Below are 18681 nucleotides of genomic sequence, written 5' to 3' on the forward strand. Positions count from 1 at the left end.
CGATATACTGCCTTTCTGTGGTTTTTGCAACTACATTCAAAGCACTTTGCATACTATAATACAGGTACTTACTTTGTACCTGGGGCACTGGAGGGTTAAGTGATTTGCCCAGAGTCGGAAGGAGCTGCAGTGGGAATCAAATCCAGTTCCCCAGGATCAAAGTCTGCTGCAGTAACCACTAGGCTACTCCTCCACTCCAGCAGAGGAGTCCTGCTATTATGAAACCCAAGGAGTGAACTAAGACCCCATCACTGGGAGATATAGAAGGCATTGGTAGACCTGGAGTTTGAAGCGGAGTTTTTTCTGGCAGCATGAAAGATGGCTCGTCTTTGTTGAAGTGGGAACCCTTAAAGTTAGGTTTGCCTGGCCTGTAGCACTTGGCCTCACAAAACCTAAGATGAGACTAAGAGGATTTAAAAGAATCTTTAGACTTGTCCTCTGGCAATCTCTGAGACTTGGAGTCCCCTAGGTCTTTACCCAACTTCTTTAGATCTTCTCCAAAGAAAAAAGTTTACCTCTAAAACATAGCTTGCTAAATATGACTTAGAAGCCAAATCAGCTGTCCAGTGCCTAAACCAGAGATATCTTCTTGCCGAGAGGGTCAAGAAATGGCTGATGTGGATGTGCATTAGAACTGGCTGTGAATTGGAGCTAGCTAGTGTGGCTGAGAACCAGAGCTAGATGGTGTAGCAGAATAAGACTGTTTGTACCATTGTGCACTATTGATAGCAAGGTGCAGTGGGACTTGAACCAGCAACTTCTAGACCTCTGTGCTCACTCTCAGCTGGTTGCTTTAACTATTAAGCTACTCCTCTACATTATTGTAATAATCGTTAGCTGTCCAATACAATGAAAAGGTGCAAAAGTGCAATAGAAGCATTTAGAGATGCTACATCATACAGCTACTGGTGCCGCTGATACACAATAGTTTTGGCCAGTGTCGGTGTGCATACAATAAGAGCAGAACTGCTGTGGCAAACCAACACAGCTAATCTTTAGCACTGTAGTGTTAGCTGTCCCAGCCATGCAGTGAACTGCTTGTGAAGGCAAACAATATGAGAGAATGAAGTAAAATGTGTCCCATTTGAAACAGAGCCGAGTTGACCAGCTTCTAACATTATGCACAAACCAGCCTTGAACCTACAGGTTGAAAGCCAGCCACCTTCCAGAAGAAATAAAACAAACAAAAACCCATCAGAATAGTTATTTGTTGCATTTGTATCCCACATTTTCCCACCTATTTGCAGGCTCAATGTGGCTTACATAGTACCGTGAAGGCAAACGCCAATTCCGGTATGACAAATACAAAGTGATATTGTGGCATAGAAAAAGTTCATGTGTGACAGACACATTAGGGAACTGAAAACAGGACGAGTTAAGTTATGTTCAGTTCGAGTATTAGCTTTGTTGTGTTGCAGGGTTCAGGCATTTAGGTTGGATTGTTAGGGTATGCCTTTTTGAACAAGTTAGTTTTTAGTGATTTCCGGAAGTTTGATAGGTCAAATGTTGTTTTCACTGCACCTGCAGAAAATGCCACCATGGCAGCACTGAGGTTCCATGGATACCATGGAGACCAGTGCACTAAGCTCCAGAAAATAACTCAATATGAAACATCTCTCACAGAAATGTGAGCCAACAGAACTAAGCCTGAAATGAAATGCCTTTGTAAAAGGTGCTAAAAAAGGAATATCTATACTGCCAATATAAATAGAGTTCTGGTAACAAAAAAAGTTCCACAAAAGAAGCGAGGGAAACTTTCCGGGTAAACTGACCTCTGTGAAAAAACTGAGGGGACCCAAAGCTCTCTAAATGAAAAGGTATCTGAGAACACTAAATAGGCCCATTCAGAGGCCTAACATATTGTCCTGTCCCCACTGTTCACTTGCTCCAACACTAGGAACAGCATTTAACCAACTCTGGAACTATAAGTAAGATCTTATCTCACGACAGACAGGATGGTCTTTTGGTGACTGTTGCAACCAACTAACTAAACTTTAGAAAAAACGTAGCTTTGCCAGCTCTGGCATGGAAATAGGGTAAAGATGCGGCATAGTCACCGCCACTTGACGGGCAATATCTGGGGTGACTCACTGAGCAGAAATGACTTCCTGCATAGCCTCATGCACAGGATATAAGACTGAAGTGGTATTCTAGTGCTTGGCATTTTAAGATGAGCAGATGCAGGTGTAGCAGGATCAGAAGAATATTAAGAACCTGGAGAGCCATAGGTATAAAGGAAAGCAACTCCTCTTTATTAAACACCCACACTGCGGTGGGATCACCAGATTCCTATGTAAATAGCTCTCCCTCCAATTCCTCATGTATCTGTGCAGAAAAGGACTGCCCTAAAATGACTCCCTCAGAATGATAGGGAGACAGGGGAGCAATAGCCCTAATTCTGAACTGGAGTGCAAATGTCTCCTCTTTAGGGCAGGGTCCATCAGTGGAAACTATGAGGCAGGGAACAAGCCAGAAATCTCCAAAGGCTTTTTCAACATATAGGCATTATGAACTCGGGGGGGGGGGGGCAAAAAAAGTCAGAAGACCCCATCCCTGGAGAAACCAGCTGAGATATGTGTAAGGACCTCTGAAACAGTGCCGGGTAAAGGAGCTGCCGACAGCGCTGCTCCCGAATCACACTGCTGTTAAAAAGCCTGCCGGATTACTTTCGGCCCCCTTGAGGACAATGAGCCCGCATCTGTCCCGCATGGGAAACTGAGACCTCCCAAAACACAGTCCCCTCTGCCAGAGAACAGCCTGCACAGCCACCCAGACACTGCCCCAGTGCTGCTCTCCGTTTCCCACAGTGGGAGCAGCTTTTAACAACTTCGGCAGCCATTGTAAAGAAAACAAAAGTAAACCTGCAACTGACCCACAGGTGAAGGAAAATGTAAAGATACAGCCATTGGGAGTCCTGCCTGTGCAGCTGGAAGCACACTCACCTCCTCTCCATCTCTAAGCCCTTTATACAAGTGGAAAGCAGTCTCTCCTGCAGCCAAGGCTGTTGGCTTTAAAGAATTATGCTCCAATTTTTAATTTTTTTCAGCGCGGAGGGAAAATGGAGAAAGGGCTGGAAAGAGGAAAAGGGTGGGGGAGGGACCTGGAGTGACCAGGTGTACCCCTAAAGCTGGCACCGCTCAGTCCCCAAAGCTGTACTGAGAGACCCACAACAGGAGCTGCCAATACATCTATTGACCAGGAGCTTGTGAGAGACGATCCATCCACCTCAGTGTTGCCAGATGGCGAAAATTTTTCCAGCCCAAAAATAGCACATCAACAACATCAATATATTAAGGTAATCATATCATAATCAGCAGCAGCATAATCAGCAACATCATCATAATTATAATTAGCACAAATTCATAATCTAGCCATTCACCCACCCACAAAAGAAACAGAGCAAGTTCCCACCACAAACCATCTCTCTGTTGATCTAGGCACAGGAAAAAAAGATTTTATGTTCTTCCAGGTTTCAACCTAAATTATGTTTAATGTGTGATATAAATGTTATAAGTAAATAAACAGATATAAACTCTGAATGTTGAGCACCTGATTCTCATAACATGATGTCTATTTTAGTGGACCTTTACCAAGAGAAAAAAAATCTCTTCACGATACAACACGTGCTACTAGGGTGTCCCTGTAACTAGCCCCTCCAAATGACACACGGATTACAATTTATATCAAATTACTACTCTACCTATGAAAACTTACACTTTCTATGTGCACATCCGTATACTGCACAAGCTGGCATGTTTGAAAATAAGCGAGATTAAATAAAAATGCTACCAACAATACAGCACAACAACATGGATGTAGCAGCTCATAGCTCAGTTCTGGCTCCCTCCCCCTCCTCTGTCCCAGACTCGCTCACTGCGCTTTCTGACTCCATCCTCCTCTCTGGTGGTGGCCACGGGTCCCCCCTCTCCTGATGATCTGCTCTCTGACTCTGAGAACAGATTAGGAGAGAACCTGCCACCAGAGCACATGGCGTCAGTGTCTCCTGCCCCTTGCCTCCTCTGACTGAGTGAGAACTAGTGCGGCACAGCTGCGCAGGACACGTGGAGAAGAGACTGAGAAAAAAAAAAGGGTGTGCGGTCTGAGCGGTGCAGCAGCTTTTGAAAGGGCCAGATCTTGCCTCCTTTTGATCCAATTAGTACCAATAGGAAGGCAGCAGTAAATGAAGAGCCAACCCGCAAGCCGCAGTGGCTAAAAAAAAAAAAAAAAACAACCCGGACAAAAATAGCCCAAAAAGCCATGACCTGCAGGCATTCAAAAAAAAAAAAAAAACACAGGGAGGAACAGGAAATAGCCCAATTCCGTGGTTTTACCTTGGAACTGGCAACTTTAATCTGCCTGCTGGAGAAAGAGAATACTAACTGACCAAGGAGTATTCCATCCTATAAGACACTGCAGTTCAGCGCTCTCAATCTCCACCTGCTGGTAAATGGTCACAATCCACAAGTCTGGATCCATCTGCTGCTGACGCTAAGGAATGTTACCTAAGAACCTGGTAGAAAAGAAGAGATCCTTCCTGTCCACGAAAATTGCTACTGTTATTTGGTCGGTCGCTCAATTAATGACAAAAATTAGGATCAGAACAGACTCCTAGTCTCATGTTAACCCATGTTTTCAATCTTTATATACCATTTTTTTTTGTTAAGGATAAATCAAGGTCAGGTATATATATAAAGTAGCACATATGAGTTTATTTTGTTGGGCAGACTGGATGGACCGTACAGGTCTTTATCTGCCGTCATCTACTATGTTACTATTCTCTCTCTAATGTGTTAAAGAATGACTTAGAGCACCTGGTAGAAGACATCCTTCCTGTCCACGACAGTTGCTACTGTTATTTGGTCAGTTGCTCAGTTAATGACAAAGGTAGAATCAGAACTGAGTCCTAGTGTCATGCTAAGCCATGTTTTCAAATCTTTATACCATTCCCTCTCTTTAATGTGTGAAAGAATGATTCAGAAAGATTCAGAGAACAACTTCTCTCATCTTACCTTGTCATTTCTTGCATATCTGAACCCGCTGATCCAGCCCTCTCCACCCCATAGTCCCTGATCAGCTTCAGGGGGGAAGTAGGGCTTGATGGGGACATCTTGAACGCGTTCTCGCTGTCCTGTTTTTGGGTTCGGCTTGTATTTGACCCCATGTGGTCGCCAGTGAACTGGTGTAGGTTTCTTAGGCTCTAGCAGAGATCGCAGATAGTGGGCTGGTAAGCGGGAATAGATCCCTTCTTTCAGTTTCAGGGTCTCCCAGATTGCAGGAGGGTACCTATGTAATGGCATAGCTGGGGGTGAAAAAAAAAAAAAGGAAAATAAACTAAAAATAAAGATTCTGTATACAAAGCTTTCAAGGGCTTTCCCTACAACTATAACACTTTAACCAAAGAACTCAGTGGTTGGTGCCTTCCTTTCCTATTTTTGAGCTGTAACAAAAATACATATCACTCTGGCTGCACTTGAGGACAGAGATCCTCTACGATGGAGGTGGGGAACCTTTTTTAATTAGAAAGCCACATCTTATTTTAGAGGGATCTCTTATGCAACCTGCATTACAATATGCTGTCTTAAATGTAAATATTCAGCATGAATGCACAAAAAAATATACATATATAGTTAAATACAGTTATTGACAAAGAATAGAAAGCATACTTTTATAACTCAGTCATGAAAGCAGAATTAAACTTTGAAAGGAAAACAAATAAGTCTTTTAAGGGTCCTTTTACTAAAGCTTAGCATATGCTTAAGTGCCACATGGCCCATGTGTGTAAAATAGGATGTACAACATTTAGTACGCTGTCACGAAATGTTTATTCTCATAAAAATATTCAACAGTGGAAAGAAAATATGCAACCAGCAAGGAGTAACAAGTAACTAAAAAATGGATCAATTAGAAAACTAACTAAACATTTGTTTACTTTCTAAAAAGTACCTGGGGAGCCTCAGCAAAGAGCTCTCTCTGTCTCTCTTTTCTCCCTGGCTAAGACTGAACTCAAAACTAGTGTAGTTTCAAACTCCAGGCAAATCAGAGCCCAGAACACATTTCAAAAATATACTGTATCTTGCTTCCTGTTTGTATTAAACTAAAGAAAAAAAAAAGCATTAATTTCTCTGTAACAGTTTTATAGCAAAGAAACATCACCTGCTGGCCAAATAGGAGAAATACACTTCAGGACATAATTAAGGCAGGAAAACATCAAATACATTTTACAGGCTTAAAACACACCATTTCTTCACACACGCTGTCTGTTAGCACACGATAAGCTTTAGTAAAAGGGTCCCTAAATTACTTTAACAAGGACAAGACTAAAGGGGTCAACGATGAGCTCATATCTGTAGCAGGGCCCACTGGAATAAGGAAAAATGAGTTCTTACATGATAATTTTCTTTACATTGGTCCCGACAGATCAATCCAGAGACTTGCGGGCTATACCCATCTACCAGCAGATGGAAAGAGAGAGAGAATGCCAAAGCTCTGCCATATAAGGAACTCTGCAACAGCCTCAATTCCAGTTATGTCAATACCAAAGCAGTGAAAACAGAAAGCCTGTATATCAATCTCCCGCCTCTGAAAAAAACTTGATCCTAAACACAAAACATGCAGAAAACAAAAATGTGCAAAGCAACTTGAAGGAAGCATGAGCCTTTCCTGGGAGCCAAAGGATGCTCCAATTAATCAGCTAAGAACTAATGTTTCCATCCATGGCATCCCACAGATCAATCCAGAGGCTTGCAGGATGAGGCAAAGCAGTCCTCAAGTAGGGCGGGACATGAAAATCCCAGCAGAAAGGGATTCCACTTTTGGAGCCTTTGTCCTATGAGCCCATATATCCAGTCTGTAATGCTTTGAAAACATCTGAACCAAGGACCAAGTGGCCGATTGAGACTCCATGAAGGAAGTTGCTTGTGCCAAAGAGGACTGCGCCTTTAGGTTCAGTGAGGAAGGCTTCCCCACCAGCAGGTATGCTGAAGAGATGGCCTCTTTGAGCCATTTAGTGACAGTAGCTTTAGAAGTTTGCTCTCCCTTTTTGTAACCTGCGAACAAAACAAAACAGATGATCAGACCGCCTAAAGTCATTAGTAACCTCAGTATCTGAAGATCCAGAAACCGGAGGGACCAAACTTCATCCAGATAATCTTCCTTACAAAAGGCTGGGAGAGAGATCAGCTGATTCAAATGAAACCCCAATATCACCTTTGGGAGAAAGGAAGGGACCGTTAGGACAGAGGCCCCTGCCTTCATAAAACACAGAAACAGATCTCTGCATGATAGAATCTGGAACTCAAACTCTTCTAGCAGAGGTGATAGCCATGAGGAAAACAGTCTTCAAAGTGAGATCCTTCAAGAAGAAGCAATCCAGCAGCTCAAACAGCATCCTCTGAAGAGCTTGGAGAACCAGATTCAGATTCCAGGCCGGACAAAGAAGATGTCTGTGAGGATACAAATAATTCACTGCCGAAAGAAAAACATACTACATTTAGATGCGAAACCAGGAAGGATTTCTGAAGGTGACCCCTAAAGCAAGCCAGCATAGCAACCTGCACCTTTAGATAACTGAAGGCCATTCTATAAAAGGACAGAATGTGAACCAACGATGCCAAAGAGGTTTGGATACCTTCAGCAGAACACCAGGTCTCAAAGGTTCTACAAACCCTTGTACAAGCAACTGAATCGCTTCTGAGCCTGCAGCAGTGTAGCAAAAACCCCGCTTCTGGATAACCCACTCCTCAATCTTGACCTTTCAAGAGCCATACCGTAAGAGCAAAGGTGGGAAGGATCCTCCATGAGAACCAGTCCCTGGGACAGAAGTCCCTTCTGGGAGCTCAGCAGCAGGAGAATGTCAATCTGAAGCCTGATCTTGTCTGCATACCATGGCCTTCTGGGCCAATCTGGCGCCACCAGAACCACGCAAACCCAATGCTCAGCAATGTGCTCAAGAGCCCTGCCCAAGACCATGGTGGAAAGATAAGTCATAGGAACTCCTGCAGACAGAGCTGGAGAAGAGTATCTATGGCCTCTGATCTGATTTCCTTGCCCCTTCTAAAAAACCTGTGAACCTTCGAGTTGCTCCTCTGAGCTGTGAGGTCTATCAATGGAACCCTCCACTGTGACGTGATCTGATGAAAGGCTGTCCAGGAGAGCTCCCACTTGCCCAGATCCAATAGGTTTCAATTGAGAAGTCCACCTGAACATTTAGCAAGCCTGCAATGTGTGCTGCAAAAAGAACAGAGAGATGTCTCTCTACACACTGACAGAGTATGGCAGCTTCCTTCGCCAGAAGAGCACTCTTCGTGCCTCCCCGCTTGTTGATGCAAGTGACCGCTGTGGCATTGTTGGACAGAACTTGAATCACCCTTCCCTGCAATGAGGACAAAAATGCCTGCAAGGCTAGGTGAACTGCTCTCGGCTCTAGGCGGTTGACTGGCCACTAAGCCTCTGTCTGACCAAATGCCCTGGGCCAGCCGACCCAAATAATGCATCTGCAGTCACCACCACCTAGTTCGGAATCAACAGGGAGATGCCCTTCCCTAGATTGCCCAGGCACAGCCTCCAGTGTATCGCAAACTTGGACTGGGTAGTCCAAGGCAGACTGATCCAAGAGAGGCGACCTGTCACAGCCACCCTAGACTTACCTCTTGTGATGGAGTGGGGGCCTGAGCCACTCGCCGCTGATGGCTGGAAAGACAGAAGCCAATGCCAACAGACTCTTACGCATTGACATGCGCTGTGCTCCTGAGCACTTGGTTGTCAGGGCTCTACTTTAGCCTGCCACCAATGGCATTCCCCGCCATCACAAAGCCCCTTTAAGCTCTGCTCCAACCACAATTCCACCTCGCTCCAGTCAGGTCCTGCCCCTTTATCCAGCCCACAGTCCCGCACTGCTCAGCCTCCTGGTGACTCGTCAGTCATCGCCTGGAGCTCCCCTGCTCTTCGAAGTAGAGCCCATACATTAGCCCAAGTGCTCACTATCCAGGACGTAACAACCACTGGCTGAGTAGGGACAACTGAAGGGGCCTCAAGTGGAACCTTGCCCAAGGAAGAACATCTAGTGTGGCCACCATGGAGCCCAACACCTGCATGTAATCCCATGCCTGAGGGGCAGGAAGCTACGGCAGGTTGGACCCCTGATCGCAAAGTTTTAGTCGCCAAGCCTCCAGAAGCACAACTTTCCCCACTCAAATACTGAAGAGGAAGCCAAGATATTTGAGCGATTGAGAGGCACAGCAAGTGTTCAGGTAAGGATATACCCAGGTGACTTCTCAATGAAGAATATCTGCCATAACTACCATAACCTTGGAGAAGGTTCTTAGCACAGTCGCAAGACTGAAGGGCACAGCAAAGAACTGGTAATGCTCCCTAAGCACACAAAAACAAAAGAAACACTGATGAAGCAGCCAAATGGAAATATGCAGATATGCCTCTTTCAGGTCCAGCGAGATAAGAAATTCTCCTGGCTGTACGAAAGCTATTACAGACCACGAGGTTTCCACGTGGAAATGCCAGACCTTGAGATTTCAGTTGACATTTTTGAGCACCACGAATAAATGGAATAGTGGCGCGACCCTGCTCTGAAGGCAGAACCATTTGAACTTCGTCCAAACGCACCAATTCACTGAGCATTGCTCTGACTGCAAGAACCTTGGCAGGAGCTTGCAAGCAGAATCCATTAAAAAAAAAAAAATCTACAAGTGGATGAGCGAACTCCAGTTTGTAGCCGTCTCGAATGACTTCTAAGACTCACTAGTCTGATGTAACCCTGGTCCATTCCTCCAGGAAGAGTGATAGCTGTCCCCCTATTGGAATGTCTGGGGAATAGACCAAGGCACCATCATTGGGAAGCTCAGGCAGCTAGTGCCAACCAGCAATGGAAGGAGAGGAGCACTCCTTGCTCCAAAAGGTCTGCTGATTCTGCTGCCAGTGTGTCCTTTGAAAGGAACCTGGCCTCACGATACCTGGAGGGAGACCGAGCTGAACATAATGAAGACCTAGGCATGTCCTTAGGCAACTGCTGGTCCTCAGAATTCCCCAAATCTTTGACAATTCTCCAAATCTTCCCCAAAGAGAGGCTTTCCTTGAAAGGGAACTCTCGCCAGATGAGAATTAAAGGCTGCATCCATGGCCCAATGCATGAGACAAAGCCAGCAACATGCCGTAACTGCCGAAGGGCCACAGAGGAGATTTCTAAGAAGATCATACAATAAGTCTACCAGATAAGCCACACCCGTCTCCGAGGAAAACAGGGACTGGACCAATTTGTCCATCAAGGACACCTTTTGTACCCAAGCGAGGCACACCTGGGCTACAAAGAAACCGCCACTTCAAAGGCAGCTTCAGGGATGTCTCCAAACACCGATCCTGAACCTCCTTGAGTGCTATGCTGCCCTCAACATGAAAGGTTATCTTTTTGGTGACAGCAGTTATGAAAGAGTCCACCCTAGGAAGCCGTAGGGATTCCAAATCCTCAGTAAGAAGGGGATAGAGCTGAGACATAGCCCGCTCTACCCGCAGTCCTGCCTCTGGGATATCTTACTGCTCCGAGATGAGAACCTTCATGGATGTATGGATATGGAAGATCTTACAAGGATGCTTGGTACCGGATATCATCAGGTGAGAGGTAGCTTCCAAGGATTGGGGCTCTGGAGAAAAAGCGTCAAGAGCCTCCAATGCCTGTGTTATGAGAGTGGGCAACTCTCTGGAAGAACCGAAACACAGTGGGATCATCCCCTTCCTCCAAAGGATCCGACAGCAAGTGACTGGATCCCCCAGAAAGGGCACCTTCAGACCCATGCTCTGAGGTTTAGGAGAGACCTCATCAAAATCCCTGGAAAGGGCCATGCGAGCTCTTTTGGCCTGCAACTCTGCCGAGGTTCTGGGGAAAGGGGGGGGGGGGGGGAGCAGAAGGCAGCTGAGAGCCCAAAGGTCTCTTCAATAAAAATGCCTTATGGAACGTCAGATGCCACAGTTCTCAAACTGGCCAAATCCTGTCACCCCCATGTACTGGGGTACTGCTGAAGATGAGGTTCCAGTAATCTGTTAAGAAACTGATGGCGATGCAGTGTGAGAAGAACGCATTGGCGCATCAAAGAGGGTGCCAGCGCAGGCTGAGAGGAGTGCCACAGATCCCACCAATGCCCTCGACAGCCCTGCAGAGAGGTTCCAGGGCTGTTCGCCCAAGTAAATCGTAGGACTGAGGGCTTCCAGAAGAGATGCAATTACAAGAAGCACAGACTCCCAAACGCTGGGAGCAGTGCTTCACAGACTTGGCAGGGGCAGCCATCAAACAAATAAATGTTACTCACAGTATTGAAGAAATGTTGGCAGAGAAGTACCATTCACTTTTCCTAGGGGTGAATGCACTCCTGCCACCACTACTTACTGCTGGTTCCTTCACCAGGGCTTCAGCCGGTTTTGCTTTCAGTTTCACTCCTCTCTCTTAAAAAAAAAAAAAAAAAAAAAAAAGAGAGACAGAAGATTCAAACACTGAAGTCAGTAGCTCAGCAAAAGAAAAGGAAATGGGGGGAGGGACCTGGCACTGTGTCCTCAAATTTAGTGACTCCTCAACCACAAACCTCTACTGGACCCGTGGGTCAGCACAGGAGCTACAATTAGTCTAAAGCTGCACAGGTTATGTCCATCCACCTGCTAGACCGAGAGAATACTGGAGGTGAGGCTGCTGCACAGTACCTTATACGGCAGAACTCTGGCATTCTCTCTATCTCCACCTGCTGGTAGATGGGCAAACCCTGCAAGTTGCTGGATTGCTCTGCAGAAAGCCATGGAAAATGCATTGATCTTTTTAGTAAAAGAACCCCTGTGCAAGAAGTCAAAATTGAGACCAAACTAAAACACCCGTGACCGACATGGCACACTAGCCAATAGCAAAATACACACTAAACACAATTAAAAAAAAAACAAAAAACTTTAAAACAATAGAAAAAAAAATGCACACTAGCCAATAGCAAAATACACACTAAACACAATTAAAAAAAAAACAAAAAACTTTAAAACAATAGAAAAAAAAATGCACACTAGCCAATAGCAAAATACACACTAAACACAATTAAAAAAAAAAACAAAAAACTTTAAAACAATAGAAAAAAAAATGCACACTAGCCAATAGCAAAATACACACTAAACACAATTAAAAAAAAAAAAAAAACAACTTTAAAACAATAGAAAAAAAAATGCACACTAGCCAATAGCAAAATACACACTAAACACAATTAAAAAAAAAAAAAAAAAACTTTAAAACAATAGAAAAAAAAAATGCACACTAGCCAATAGCAAAATACACACTAAACACAATTAAAAAAAACAACAACTTTAAAACAATAGAAAAAAAAATGCACACTAGCCAATAGCAAAATACACACTAAAAACACAATTAAAAAAAAAACAACTTTAAAACAATAGAAAAAAAAATGCACACTATAACATATAACAAGAAATGACCTACAATTCACTTCAGGCACAGGCAGCGCCTTGTGACTCTGGGCAAGTCACTTAACCCTCCATTGCCCCATGTAAGCCGCATTGAGCCTGCCATGAGTGGGAAAGCGCGCGGTACAAATGTAACACAAATAAAATTGTAAGCCGCTCTGACACATTTAATTACATATTAGTAGATGATGGCAAATAAAGACCAGTATAGTCCCATCTAGTCTGTTCAACAAGGCAGCCAGAGCTACACTGCCACTCTGTGCAGGTTAAACTCCATGATCACATATTGGCATCATAAATAGGGCAGTAGACTATTTGTCCCAGTGCCAACCACATGTAGGCAGTTATATTTCATACAATCTTTGATGAGTGGTTTTATAATTTTGGCAAAAAGCAGGGGATACCTCTACAACAAAGAGTCACAGCAGACTAAAGTAGAGGCTGACCGAAGATGAATTCACCACTGGAGATATTGTTCAACAGTCTTTTATTAATGCAAATAGAGAAAGGACCCGACAGGGCCATGTTTCGGCGCATATAAGCGCCTACATCAGGGGTCAAGTAATAAATTCTATAGGGCAAAGAAAAGAATAAAAAGTAAATGAATAAACATCTACAATGCTGTTCAAAAATGCACAATTTGATTAAAAACATGTAAATAAGTACACATATAAATTAAAAAATATTTTAAAGAATGTATGTTTTGAAAAAAAAAAATATATATATATACACACAATGTATTGTTTTACATTGGTAAAAACATAAAAATAAATAAAGAAAATAAATAAAACTATGATCCTTGTTAAAAAATGTCATGTTAATGCAGAAAAGATGTGAGAAACTCAACATTGAGCCTGCAAAAAGGTGGGAAAATGTGGGATACAAATGCAATAAAATAAATAAAACTGGTATAAAGATAAAGTCACGGAACGACTTTGCAAAAATTTAAATTAAAACTACAAACCAGAAATCACTGACACCCCATAGAAAAATGTCTTACACTGTACGAGTGCAGTGTAAGACAGACGTGTAGATAGGTCTCCTTATTCTCTCATCTGGTAGCACATTTTGACATCGTAGTTCCCTTCTTTTGTGCACATTTTTCTATGAGGTGTCAAATAGTGATTTCTGTGACATTATCTTCTGCTATTAGTGTATTTTACAATACATTTGGTATTACACTAGCAAACTATGTTCGTCATATATTTATTCTATACCAGTTGAGTGTCTCACATCTTTTCTGCATTAACATGACATTTTTTTTTTAACAAGGATCATGGTTTTATTTTCTTTATTTTTTATGTTTTTACCAATGTAAAATACATGTGTATGCATATATATATATATTTTTTTCCAATATATATATTTTTTCAAAACATACACTCTTTTAAAATATTTAATGTTGTTACTTATTCACATGTTTTTAATCAAATTGTGTATTTTTGAACAGCATTGTAGATGTTTATTCATTTACTTTTTATTCTTTTCTTTGCCCTATAGAAATTACTTGACCCCTGATGTAGGAGTTAATATGCGCCGAAACACGGCCTGGGTCGGGTCCTCTCTCTATTTGCATTAATAAACGACTGTCGGACAATATCTCCAGTGATGGATTAGTCTTTGGTCAGCCTCTACTTTCGTCTGCTGTGTTTATCATTTTGGCTGCTGAATCTCATTCACTGTCAATACTTGATTAAACCAACAATCCAATGAAGTTGCTGACAATATATTTTACTCACTATCAACCTTAATATGGTTTCCTTTCCCCCCTCAAGATACTCTTATAGCATAATATGAACGTGATATAAAACATGCATACTTGAGATACAGACCATAGAAGACTGCCCAGCAATGGCCTTACTTCTCAACTACTGGAGTTGCTAAGCAACAGTAAGTTTTGTTGCGATTCCAATTACATATTTAATAAAATATTTTAAAGATGTCACGAAATGCCTAGCCACCTGCCTAGGGTTACCCCACGGAAACTTAGGTCTTTCCCCAGCACAGCTAAGGTCTGCCTGCACCTGCTGCTTGTGCTCTACACTAGTGCCCTCCTGCCACCGACTGGGTCATAACCGCCTCTGGGCGAGTCTCCCGCTCTCCAATTATCCCCAGTAATTTCTAGGTTACTAGAGCCACACTCCCAGTGGCCCCACAGTTCCCAGAAAGCACTCACAGAACCAACACACAAACCACCAGGATTCTTTATCAGTCCAGACAGAGAGACAAACTAAATACTGTTTAAAAATCAAACAGTGGAACAAAATAGTGCAATCAACAAACAATAACAGGTAGCTGAAATATGGATTAATTACAACACTAAACATTTGTATATCATCTAAACAGTACCTGGGAGGGTAATCAGGACATATAATTCACCGAGCCTTAGCAAAGAGATCTGTCACTTATCTCCCGGGCAGTGGCGTAGCTATGGTAGTTGACATCCAGGGCCGGTCATTTTTTAACACCCCCCTTCCAAAATCCAGTACTAGGCATACTGAGAATACAAAACACTCAGGATCTCTAGAGCAATTCCACCATACCATAAGCAGTAATTTCTACGAGTCATATAAGGAAAAGGAAAGCATCTTAAACACTAAAGTGAGCACTAGAACATCAATTCACCTATTGTAAAACAAAACCAGACAGACTAGTACAGATTGTCGATCCTGCACAGTCAATGCCAACTGAAAGCCGTGTCTTTTTCACAAACACAGATAAACCCTAAACCACTATAGAATAAGCAATAATAACTTTCTATTTAGACAAAAATTAAACTGAACCCCCAAGAGGCCAGACTGAGCATACAATGCAACACCACAGAAACAGAAAATGTCCCCTAGTACTGTGCGAAATATAAAGACAGCAGATGTAAATTTGAAAAAAAAAAAAAAACCAACCAATACCAATCAGTTTACAAATTAACAAATAGAAATAAAACAAATATAGAAAATAAAATACCACCATTTTATTGGACTAATACATTTAGCTTTCAGAGGTCAAAACCTCCTTCCTCAGATCAATACAGTATAGTGCTGTTACAGTATCCTATCCTGACCTGAGGAAGGGGGTTTTGTTCTACGAAAGTTAGTCAAAATATATTAAAATTAGTCCGATAAAGATTCTTATTTCCATGGTCTATATAGAAGCATTTATTAACACAGCTACAATACTACTTTATCCTAAAGCAAAATAATAAAAATATATATTTTATTTACAGTTTGTTGTCTCTGGTTTCTGCTTTCCTCATCTTCTTTTCACTGTCTTCCTTCCATCCAGCATCAGCCTTCTCTCTCCCGTCCCCGCCACCCAATGTCTGCCCTCTCTCCCTGCCCCTTCCATCCAGTCTGCTCTCTCTCCCATCCACATTTGCCCTCTCTCTCCCTTTCATCTAGCATCTGCCCTCTATCTCTGCCCCTTCCATCCACCCGGTCTGCCCTCTCTCCCCCTTCCATCCACTGTCTGCCCTTTCTCTCTGCCCCTTTGATCCACCATTTGCCCTCCCTCTCCCATCCATCCAGGGTCTGCCCTCCCTCTCCCTCTCATCCAGGGTCTGCCCTCCCTCTCACTCCCCCATCCATCCAGGATCTATCCCCTCTCTCTCTGCCCCGTAGTTCCAGCCCCACTATCCCATCAGTCCCCAGTTTCAACCCCAGCCACTTCTCCCTGTCCCCGCTTCAGCCCCAAGTCCCCAGTTTCAGCCCTTTTCTCCCACCAGTCCCGAACTGCAGTCCCAGCCACTTCACCCTGTCCCCTTTTCAGCCCCCAGTCCCCACGGTTTCTGCCCCTGCCCTTTTTCAGCTCCCAGTTCCAGTCCCCTTCATGCACATGCCTTGCATTAGGACCCCCTTTTCAGCTCCAGCCCCATTCTCTCACCTGCTCACCTTTTCAGCCCCAAATCCATTCTCCCACCTGCCCCAGGCATGACCCCATTCTCCCTCCTGCCCCCTTTTCAGACCCCAGTTCCTTTCAGCTCCATGCCCCTTCTCCCATCTGTCCCCCAGACCCAGTCCCCTTCTCCCATCTGAGTCCCCACCTGCCTAACCTCAGCTCCATCCAGAATCCGCTACTCCCACCCAAAGTCCTCTCTTCCTGCCACCTCCCGCAGCCTGCCTTTATTTTTATTTTATTACATTTGTACCCCGCGCTTTCCCACTCATAGCAGGTTCAATGCGGCTTACATATTATATAGTTATCTCTATCTTCTAAAAATATTGCATCATAAAATATTCAAAAATCCCCATTATATATGATTCATTACATTTTTGATAATTTTTTATGCATATTGGTGATTTTTTATACTGTATGATACATGTATTAGAACTTAATTTAAAAGTTCCAATATTTCATCTGTTAATAAATAGATTTTTGTTCTGTGAAGAATTTCTTCACATCCTATTCTGGTAGATCAAGAGCATAAAGCTTTATGTTTGCCAGTATATAAATGTCTGCTCTATGTGGATGGTATGCTGCTCTTTCAGGTTAGATACTGTGTTATTTTTGATGGCACAGATTTAAGAAAAGGAATAAAGGACACGGAGTTTGCAGGTTTGCCTTGCTGTTTGGTTGTTTTGGGTTATGTGGCAACAGTCATATACAGCAAGCAGCATCCTACCTTCCTAAAAATACAAAATATAAAACAGTTTAGACTATCAAAAATTATTTTGCCAGCATCAGTGGGGTCAATATTTACAGAGTTGGTATAACCTTTTTTTTTTTTCTGGAAAGAAGCCCTTAGATAGGGATTAAATTCTCATCACTTAGTCCTGCTTGTCTTCAAAGAAAACAAAGCTGAGAGCAATCAGCATTGTACCCACCCTCTTCCAAGTACAGAGTTGAATTGCTTTAACAGAAACCTCCAAAGCAGTGGCGAGGAACAGCGCCTCGTGTCTGCAGGTAAAAGCAGTCAATCGTCTCATCGGGCCTTCTCTTCCCTCACTCTGTCCCGCCCTTGCGGAAATAGGAAGTTGCGTCAGAGGAGGGCGGGACAGAGTGAGGGAAGGCCCAATGAGACGATCCACTTCTTTTACCTCCAGACTCGAGGCGCTGCACCTCACCATCGCTTTGAAGGTTTGTTTTTAAAGGCAGGGACCGGGTGCGAGGGGTGGCAGAATGAAGAGGACTTTGGGTGGGAACAGCGGGAGAGGCACCCCCCTTGTGCTGGCACCCGGGGCGGACCGCCCCCCCCCCCGCCCTTGCTACGCCACTGCTCCCGGGCTAAGACTGAAACAACAGCCAGCAACAACTGCTGGGTAATTTCAAACTCCAGGCCAATCAGAGCCCAGTCAACCATTTTTAAAAGTATACTGCCCACAGTACTGTAGATTCACTTCACTAAATAATACTAAAATAAAAGGCATGCACTGCTGGCCAAACTAGAGAAATGCACTTCATCAAGAGTTAATAATGGCAATTTTACAGGTTTAAAACACACTGTTCTGTCACATGATCCATACAAATATAGCCGATATAATTGCGGTTTAACAATTCAGATACTGAATATAAAATATTCATAGTAAAACTGTGTTGCAGTTTTTAACTTTATGGAATAAAACATTTCCGTTCTCCCCATCCTCCTTTCATACTTCCCTTCCTCCAGCACAGCAAAAGCAAATTTATACAGCATTATACACTGAAGAGTCTTCACATTCCTGTGCTGTTGAAGGCCCCGACATCCTCCCCCATACTGCAACAGGGAATGATGTCAGAGGCAAGCAGGATGGCAGGGCCTTCAGAAACAACAAAAGTTGCAGTACTTGATACCTGTGCTGTGATCATGTCATCAATAAAAATGAGAAAGACACTCAAAAAAACATATGTCTAGATTATAATACTTAAGTCACAGTAGAAGCCACAAAAGGCTGCAGGTTCCCCACCACTGCTCTAAGACATGAGCACAAGCATTTCTGCAAATAGAATTGTGGCCCCATTATTGTTGTTCTGTTCAACCAGAAATTAAGCCTTTGATAAGACTTAATACAGGACTGAAATGATATAGGTATGAAACTTCTGAGTAGAAATGCAAGCCTTGAAAATTATCACTGGTGCTCACAAGTTTAAAATTTATAATAACTTTTCCTATTTTATGTCTACTTCGGTATCACGTCCCGTGGAGGTATAGCCTAATAGTTAATGCAGTAATTTGGGACCAGCGGAACTATTCGATTCCGCCGCCCCGCCCCCACCTTCTTGTGATTCTGGGCAGGTCACTTAAACCTCCATTGCCCC

At 43.3% G+C, this 18681-nt stretch overlaps 1 protein-coding gene across 4 annotated transcripts in view; it reads right to left on the reverse strand.

The window, feature by feature from the left end:
• Positions 1–18681, reverse strand: part of MRPL28 (mitochondrial ribosomal protein L28) — a 75969-nt gene that overhangs the window by 56754 nt on the left and 534 nt on the right. For 2 of the 4 annotated variants that reach the window (XM_030213030.1, XM_030213033.1), the window contains exon 2: positions 5010–5299. In XM_030213030.1, coding sequence (XP_030068890.1) covers positions 5010–5297 — 288 coding nt within the window. In that variant the 5' untranslated portion in view covers positions 5298–5299. Of the gene's footprint in view, positions 1–5009; positions 5300–11312; positions 11446–18681 lie in introns of those variants that run through there. The other 2 variants (XM_030213031.1, XM_030213032.1) reach the window with 2 other exon arrangements.

This window comes from Microcaecilia unicolor, chromosome 8, assembly GCF_901765095.1.
Source record: "Microcaecilia unicolor chromosome 8, aMicUni1.1, whole genome shotgun sequence".
In the NCBI taxonomy this organism is placed as follows: Eukaryota; Metazoa; Chordata; class Amphibia; order Gymnophiona; family Siphonopidae; genus Microcaecilia; species Microcaecilia unicolor.